This window comes from Chrysochloris asiatica, unplaced genomic scaffold, assembly GCF_000296735.1.
Source record: "Chrysochloris asiatica unplaced genomic scaffold, ChrAsi1.0 scaffold00150, whole genome shotgun sequence".
Taxonomy (NCBI): domain Eukaryota; kingdom Metazoa; phylum Chordata; class Mammalia; order Afrosoricida; family Chrysochloridae; genus Chrysochloris; species Chrysochloris asiatica.
In genome coordinates, this window is record NW_006408668.1 from 6625438 (window position 1) to 6635050 (window position 9613).

At 42.4% G+C, this 9613-nt stretch overlaps 1 protein-coding gene across 1 annotated transcript in view; it reads right to left on the reverse strand.

Moving 5' to 3' along the window:
• EIF5B (eukaryotic translation initiation factor 5B) overlaps window positions 1-8349 on the reverse strand; it is a 105334-nt gene extending 96985 nt beyond the window's left edge. The window contains exon 1 of the mRNA XM_006870745.1: window positions 8254-8349. Coding sequence (XP_006870807.1) covers window positions 8254-8288 — 35 coding nt within the window. The 5' untranslated portion in view covers window positions 8289-8349. The remainder of the gene's footprint in view (window positions 1-8253) is intronic.
• Window positions 8350-9613: the final 1264 nt, after the last annotated feature.

Genomic DNA, 9613 nt, shown 5'->3' on the forward strand with positions numbered 1-9613 from the left:
CAGAGAAGCAGTGACGCCTGAAATGGAGCCAGAGATGATGATGTGGAGCTAAGGAGCAGCTGGAGACTCTAGACCCAGAGAGGGAGAGAGACTGTGTGCTGAAGACCTGGGGTGCACGGGAGAAGGACTGCATGGAGGGGATTGTAACCATGGCAATGAGATGATATACGATAGAATGAATGTAAAACTAATGTTCTCCCATGTATTGTTGTTGTTGTTAAGTGCCGTCGAGTCGGTTCCGACCCATAGCGACCCTGTACAAGGTCTCCCATGTATACTATCACATAATTCACAATAATTCATTTAAGGAAAAAAAAAAGAAAAGAGAAATAAATACCTTTACTAGACTACATGATTTATCACTTGGTCAGTTCTTACTCTAGGAGGCATCAGCTGTTGAGTGCTGTTGAGTCCATTCCGACTCATAGTGACTGTGCAGGGCAGAGGAGCCGTACTCCCTAGGGTTTCCTAGACTATAATCTTTTTCGTGTGAGTGTGAACTGAGTGATAATTTACATGGGAGAGCATCAGCTTTACACCATTGTTTCATTGCAATGATTACAAGCTCCTTTGTGCATCATCATTGAACAGTATTTGCGTCCATTCCCTTTGTTGTTTTTTTTGTTTGGTTTGGGAGAGTAGGGGGTGTACACAAAAACACTCCGGAATATATAATAATTTAAACAACCAAAGGGCACATTCCACAAGCCTGTCTCCTGGCTGCCAGCACCCAGTCCCTCTCTTTCCATGAGTCCGGAGACTTCAGCTGCTCCCTCTCTCCATGTCCCCATCTCAGCCTCCATCTCTAGTGTTGCTGCTTCTCTGGATAGGGTCCCACATTCCGCTTGTGCTGTTCTCCCTTGATGGTCCCAGGGTCCTCTGTTTCTGGACTATTAGATTAACTACTCCCCCATTTTTGTTGCAAAACTTCTACCTGTACAGTTCTGACAGTCACAATTAGTCATAATAACAATTACTCACTACTGAATCAAAAGAATCTTATTCCCATCTCTCTTCACCAGACCTATCTAGACAAAACGAAAATTATTCAGTGGGAACTCTATCTTGCCCTGCACACTCTTAAACTAAACTCCCTCTTAAAATTTGTAAACCACTCACCTCGTGCCTTTATTGCTCCCTCATTTTAGGTAGCCAATGTCCAAGTTGCCTGTTCCTATCTACCCTGTATACAGAGGGGATAGGATTGATACTTGATTTGAAGACTTCTTCCCTCTCAGTTGGTATTTTGAGATACTACATCCATGAGTATAGGTCAGGTTCATCAAATTGTAGCAATTTACACTTGCTTCATTTATCAAAAAAAAAATTTTTATCTTCCTCTAGTCGAGTTCTGATTATCAAGCCATCGAGGCTAGGTCAGATGGGTAATATCTGCAAGTCTGGGCATTCTTGTGCCCTGGACTATAATCTTTTAAGGGAGCAGACTTCCAGGTCCTTTCTCCCACAAAGCCACTGGTGTAATTAAAACAGTCGACCTTTCAGTTAGCAGCTGAGTATTTAATCATTGTGTTATTAAGGATCCTGGCCATCTCAGAGTTCCTGATTACTTACAGCTCCTTCTGAACAGGTTCTGTAAGCAGATCACCATGTTTTCTATCACATGGACCCTGCTATCTTGATCACACTGACTGATCAGGATGAAATGTCTGACACTAAGGCAAATATGTGAGGCCAGAACTCCCAGGAAAAGAGGAAATTTGTCAGTAAGCATTGCTGTCATTGTTAGGTATCATCAAGTTGGCCCCTGACTCATGGCACCCCATGCACAAGAAGATCAGGCTGTTGTCTTTCACAAGATTTTCACTGACTGATTTTTCTAATGTAGATCATCAGAGCTTTCTTCCCAGTTCAGCATCACAGCAGTATGAAAGCCTCAACTGACAGATGAGTGGTGGCTGCACTTGAGGTGCATTGGCTGATAATAAAACCTGGATTTCCAAACAGCTGTAGTTAAAAGCAAAGGAAATATAATGGGGTAACCACACTGGCTGACCACTGGTGTAGGGAGCCACAGCAACAATAACCTAATACTGAAGGCAACAGAGAATTCCAGTGAATCCTGAAAGACCTAGTTTTGGAATGGGAGCTGAGTGTGAGTGCTGTGAGACAGGCAGAAATAATGTTCTTCCTTCCCTCTATGTACTTATGGGCAATGGGGGAAGGAGGGCCTCAAGAGTTGTACTAATCCCATTAGGCTGAGGCATTATACTTGCATTCCTTATAAACCGAAATTTTCAGCAACCACATTTAGATGCATCATCACTTTAAAACTGATTCTTAAACAAGAACCAGAAAGAATTATAGACTAATTGAGAAAAGCTAGACAATTCAGATTATTATTCTGTGCACACATCAGTAAGCGTGCACCTCACCAAAGCACACAAGATCCCATAAGATTAGGCCTCTTATGTGAATGATGACAAGAAAGGTCACAGGAAGGAAATGAAAATGCTGCCTTATATTGTTTGACCTGTAGTTATTAATCCTATTCTTCATTTCCAAAAGAGATGGCAAGTTTACTGGAAATGGAAAAAAAAAAAAAAAAACGCAATGAAAATCTTTTGAACACTAATCATCTCTTCCTCATAATTAAGCAAGAGAGCGCAGACTTCTGGAACTTTGTTTTTAAACAAACATCAGTGACTAAAATAACAAAACATACACTTTACCAATAAAATCAGATACTCAGATTAAATAATGAAATCTAATTTCAAATGAACATGAGTGGCTACGCAATTAAGCATTAAGGGTTAACAAAATTTTGGGACTTATGAAGCAGAGTTGAATATCTGAAGTTCTTTCCAAGAACTGACAAGTGGGTCAATGCCTTATCTCGATAACAAATACACAGCTGCTCATTTCTCACCTAGTTCTAGCTGGCCAGAACATGGTTGGCTTTGGATAACTTGGGAGGGGAGAGGAGGTGGGACGACAATACTCACACGAGAGCAAAACAAGATAAAAAAAAAAAATCTCACTTTATGCAAGCAGGAATATAAATCCTAAAATAGAACTTTTCTCTTCCAGACATTATGAGGTAAACTTTCTTCTCATAATCTTTTTGATCCATTTACATATACAGGTAAGTCCCTGGGTTCCGCACATCCAATTTACATAGAACTTATATACAACCCTACAATCCACAGTTATGAACTAAACCCCGTAAAGCCTATTATTCAGAGGGCTTCAAAAAGTTCGTGGAAAAACTCCATGATCTTTTAATTCCATTTTCCACTAACTTTTTGAAGTTTCCTTGTACTCAACTTTGAAGTACGGACAATGGTTCATAATAACAAAGGGGCACTAATTTGAGATGTGCATCAAAACATTATAATTAGTGAATTATGTTAAAGATGCTTAAGTGTAACTGAAAGATTTTAGCTTTTTTTAATGAACAGAAAGGTACACTATACTACATACTATATGACAGACATTTGACTGACAGTGTTGCTGTTAAGTGCCATCCCACCCATAGCTATTCAATCAACTTTGTAGTCCAGTGCATTAACCCACAGTGGCACACCAGGACTCCTTTGACTGACATTTGTTGTTGTTGTTAAGTACTGTGGAGTTGGTTCCGACTCACAGTGATCCTGCAAAGGGTTTCCAAAGCTACAAATCTTTACCGGAGCAGAAAGCCTCATCTTTCTCCTGCGAAACAGCTGGTAATTTTGAACTGTCGACCTTGAGGTTAGCAGCCCGATTCGTAACCACTACACTACCATACATAACTGCCCCAACTTACATACAAATTTAGCTTAAAGAAAGGCTTAGGAACAAAACTTCTTTACAATATGGGGACTCCTGTATTCAAAATAGCCTTGGAAACCAGTACTATTTAAATATACAAAAGATAAAAAAAAGCAAACTAACTAGAAAGGGAACGTAATTTCTCAGCACTATTGCCTTCTCCTCACCCCAATATCTTATGTGTAGTGACAAATTAAAAAAGAAGTCAAGCAATTCTGGTCAAACCTCTGTAATACCCTAGGATTTCTAACATACAATTCCATAAAACATTAAAAAATAAGTTCAAACTTCTTACTAACATAAGATAAAATAAATGTATATGGTTTTCAATTACACTACTTTCACTTCACCATGAGCCAAAATTTAAAAGTATAGATTTGTTTTTTGTTGTTGCTGTTGTTGGTTTGGGGAGGCGGAGGAGTAACAAAAACAATCCTTCTATACTGTCAAACTAATCATTTAATATGGCCTCTAGTGTCTGCAATGAAAATTTTACATTCACCATGAGACAAACTTTATGAATCAATAAGAGACACTCTTCTCACTCTAAAAATATTTTATCTCCCCTTGGAATGGCTTTTTCCCATTATGAAAGAACCATAAAGGTAAAAACTAGTAGAAGAATGAGTGAATGAATAAAAAGACTTAATGTAATTCTGGCCCAAACAAATCAATCGTAAAAACAAAAGCACAAACAACACTTTTTTAAAAAATCAGGGAGTAGCCATCTAAAGCAGAAATTGGTCTCTATTCACCTGAAGGAACAGAGTAAGAGGAGTGTCAGGAAAACAAGAACATGAAATGCCTCCATGAACAAGTGACTCCTACATTGTCTTGAGACCAGAAGAACTGGATGGTGCTCAGCTAGGATTACTGAACACTTTGATCAAAGATTCAACAGAAGAAACCTGATCAAAAGGAGGAAAATGCAGAACAGAATTTCGAACTCTCAGAGGCTCTAGACTTTCTGGAGCCATGGAGGGTGAATGAACCCCCAAAACTATTGCTCTGAGATAATCTCTAAACCTTCAACCAAAAATATCCCTAAAGTCTTCTTTAAATCTAACAATAGTTTAACTGAACTAATAAAAAAAGAAAAAAAGGGGGGTCTGCCTTGAGCATTATGCTCTGAAGAACTACTTTTTGTTGTTGTGAAGTGCCTTCGAGTCAATTCCAACCCATAGCAATACTGTATAGGGTTTCCAAGGCAGGTGGTGAGCTTGAAGCCCCGACCTTGCAGTTCAAACAGCTTTGCAGTCTGGCGCATTAACCCACAGCGCCATACCAGGACTTCTTGTATATTAGATCAAATTGACAAAACCAACTCAAAAGATTAGACAGGAACTTCAGGAGGCTGTATGTAAATGAAGGACGAACTCAGGCAAGTGAGAATGATTGTACAAACTCTTTGAATTAAATCAATTATCAACAAATTGTACATGTAGAAAATGATGAATTGGTATGATGTGCTGTGTATAGAGTTAACACTGACACTGCTAACTGAAAGGTTTGACCCACCAGCCTTTCCTCAGAAACCCTAAACAGTGTAGCTACGAATCAGAACCAACTCGATGACACTGAACAACAACATGGGGTGGTTCTGGACTTCTGGTATGGCGCTGTAGGATCAGCACTGAACTGTGAACCATAAGGTCAGCAGTTCAAACCCACCAGCACCTCCTAGGAAATGACTCACCAACATTTAACAACTAATGGAGTAGTTCTACTCTGTCCTATAGGTTGGTTATGAACTGGAATCAATTCTACAGCAGTGGACTTGAGTTTGCTGTGTATATTCTCAAAAGTAACAAAAAGCATAGCATTGTAGAATCGGTTCAGGCTCATAGAGACCCTATAAGGGCAGAGCAGAACTGCCCCATAGGGTTTCTGAGGCTGTATATCTTTATGGAAGCAGATGTCTAGCCCACTGTGCCACCAGGACTCCTATATTATCAACAGCAACAAAATAAATTATTTTTTTAAATCAGGGAAATTTGTGTGGATCTTTGATGTCATTTAAGAAATCATTAATTATTAAAGATACTCTATTTAACTATGTACTTAACTAAGGCGTTCTGGGAGCATAGTGGTTAAGCGTTGGGCTGCTAACGCCAAGGTCAGCAGTTTGAAACTACCAGACGTTCCATGGGAGAAAAGATGAGGCTCTCTACTACAGTAAACATTTACAACCTCAGAAACCCTATAAAAGCTTGCTATGTGTCAGAACCGATTCCACGGCACACAACCACCACCACCATGTGCTTAACTTGAGTCCTGGTGTGGTGCTGTAGGATAAGCACTGAACAGCTTAACCACAAGGACGGTGGTTCAAATCCACCAGTCATTCCTCGGAAACCCTAAACGGGGGTGCTAAGAGTCAGAACCGATTAGAAGGCACTTAACAACATGTGCTTAAGTAAGACACTATATTTGTTTTACATTATGTTTCTGTGATTATGTTTTTTTAAGTAAGAAATGTTTATCTTTCGGAGATACACCTGGAATATTTACAAAAGATTCTGAGATTTGCTTTATGATTTCAATTTCAGCATGTGGTTGAAACAAAATCGGTCATGTGCTAACAATGGTTAAAACTAGTTAACAGGCACATAAAACTACTATGTTGTTAAGTGCCATCAAGTGATTCCAACCCAAAGCAACCCAATAGAACCCTGTAGAACAGCTGGTGAGCTTGAACCACCGACCTTCCAGTTCAATCAACTTTGCAGTCAAAAGCATTAGCCCACAGCCACACCAAGACTACTATAGTCAACTATTTTTGAAGCAAGTTTGAAAATTTCTCAGTGGTGAGAGATGGGGGGAAAGCCTAGGTGTCAAAAAATGCGGTCAAAATTAGATTAGAGTACACTAAATCAGTCAGAATACAGTTTACTTTTCTTAGTCATCAGATTTTATTAACAGCAAGTTCTAGTCTCCAAACCAATTACCATTTTTCACAAATAATGGACACATTCATACAACCTACAAAGGGGTTACACGGTTTTAAAACCATCTAACACACGCTATTTGCCAAAAAACGATGGTAACTTCCAATAGACCTATAACAGACATCCCAGACTTATTTTGTCATCGTTAATTCTACTCATCAGCTAAATGAATGTCAGGTGAGGCAAACCTACGATTCCAATTTAGAGTGGTGTGGAGCTACAGGATACGCACAAAATTGGAATGGCGCTATAGGATACGCACAAAGTCAGCGGTTCAAACACAACAGCTGCTCTCAGAAAACCCTATACACGATCGCTGTGAGTAGGAACCAACTTGACGGCAAACAACAACAATCCTATTTTAAGGACCCTTGGTGGCGCGGTGCTTGAAGAAGTTACTAAGGGAAAAATGAAAAGGATAGTAAGTTGGAGCCTACCTACCAGCAGCTCAACAAAGACTAGAAATCCTAGTTCATGGATTAAGAAATATGTTCAGTCACTATGTAGCCGTCCATCATGGTGGCGATGAGCTGGAATTCACCGACCGCAAGTCGGGTGGTATCTTATTTTGACTTCAATACCAAGCACCTGTTTTGTTAGGATAAACAATCACAGACTAGTCTCTTGTTTTCTCCCTAGTATTTGGAGTAAGTTTGGTGGGAGGTATATACAAAAGAGAGGAACGTACCAGATGTCGTCCACTCCCTGGAAGTAAACTTTCTATGAAATGTGGGTAAAAGAAGACAATCGAACGTAATATACAGACATGATCCCAAAAATCTGCCGGTAAGTAACCACGTACTTGCCCCGCATCAAGTGGTTAGAAAAGAGCTACCTTGGTTGGTTTGTTTCATCTCCTCCTCCTTTCTCAGGGGAGGTGCTAGAGAGCAAAGAAATGACCAAAAGGCCGGAAGAAGGAAAGAGAAAAGCATGGAGCCTGGACAATCAGCCTTTAAATAACTGAAAGTTGCTTTCAAATTCGATAAAGTTACTTAAGAGTGAACCAATAAGCATCTCTCTGTAACTTCAACGACGATAAGTGGCTCAGAGTGCGGAAAAACCCGGCTCAGGTACCTCAGATTCGGATTCCTTTTCTCCACAAGTATTCACAGGTACAAAGGCTTTAAAAGAACTCGTCCAGAATCCGCGACGAGAAGAGGGAATGTGCTCAACTTCGCCAATAGGAACCCCGCAAAAGCAACGCCCACCCGCCCAGGCCAGGCCGCGCCCCTCCAGGCCGACCAGGACTCTCAAACGTCGGTCCAGCTCCTCAGGCCGGGAGGCGCCCGCCGGGAAACCTCTCTTCCCAAGCAGGGAGAGAGGCGGTGAGGACACTGAACCTCGACGGTGAGGACGCGCCTGCCGCCCAGGCCCTCCGCTCCCGTCCGGCACTGGGGTCGTGGCCCTGCACCGCCCACCTGGGCCCGGGCCCCGCGTGGCTAGTCACGAGCCCCGACCCCCGTACACCCCGCGTCCGCCAGGACCGGCGCGCCACACTGAATCGCTGCCGTGCGGACCCAACCACTGACTCTACCTGTCTTCGCTCTTGTTTTTCTGTTTCTTCCCCATCGCGTGTCAGCGGTACTCGTGGCCCCAGCCTCTTTATTCGATCTGTCACAGACCCACTGTCCCCCAGCCGACTTTGGTCTACGCTCGGCTTCGTCCCCCGCGCTGCCGACTGTCGTACCCGGCTCTCCACAGATCCGCGCACTGGGACAGGGCACATATGGTGTGAGCTCTCAGTGCGCAAGCGCATCGCCCCGCCGCCTTGGCGTGGGGACGCAGGGCGCGGCTCATCGAGAGCTGCGCCTCGGATAGAGCGTCTCGGGTTGACCCGCTGGCTGGGCAGGAGTCCGCGCGCCCCCTGCCCGCAGCGTGGTCTGCGCACCTATACCAGCGCCACTGCTGGGTTCTAGAACCAACAAGATAGACAATTATTAGGCTGTCACTCCCCACGTCAGCCCTCTTTCCACTGGGGAACGCAAATTTGGGAGGTTGGCATTCGGTTCACAAGAGGGCTTTTCCTTTCACCTTTTAATCTTTATACATTTATATTTTCAGTGGCACGAAATTCCGTAAAGAACTATAATCAACTAAGAATGGAGTCCAGGTGTGTGGCGCTGTGGGTTAGTACGCTGGACTGTAAAGTCGGTTTGAACCGCAAGGTTGATGGTTCAAGTTCACTGGCTGCTCCTAGGAAACCCTATACAACCTAGGAAACCCTATACAGGCTCGCGAAGGCACTTAACAACAATAATGAATAATAAGTGTTCTCAAGGGAGATAAATCTGGGACAAAATTAGGGCCTTTCAATAACGTTCATGGATTAAGAAATATGTACAGTCACTAAAGAAAACATATGACAAAGATACACATCACTTACCAATTGCCATCCAGGGTATTCTGACATATGGCCACCCTATGTGTTTCAAAGTAGACCGACTCCATAGGATTTTCAGCAAGAAGCCGAAGTCAGGGCAAGACTTTATTCCAAGGTGCCCATAGATGGATTTGAACAGCCAACCTTACGATTAACACTTAAAGGCTTAACCCTTTGTGCCACCTAGACACTCCTATATCCATGGAATGCACATTAATTTCCCCAAAATCACTTTTAATCTTTACATTTAAAGAGCAAGTTCCCAAAATGTGTATATTTGGGGAGTCAGGAGAGAACCTACTGGGGTAACGAAAATGCTCTGTATCTTGATCTAGAGCAGGGGGTGGGGAATATTTGGCAGCATAAGGTGTGGCCCTGTGGGTTAATGGCCCAGACTGCAAAGCCATTTTAACAGCAAGGTCCGCCGTTCAAGCTCACCAGCTGCTCCTCGGAAACCCTATGCAGGGTCGCTAATGGGTCAGAATCGACTCGACGGTACTTAACAACAAGGCTT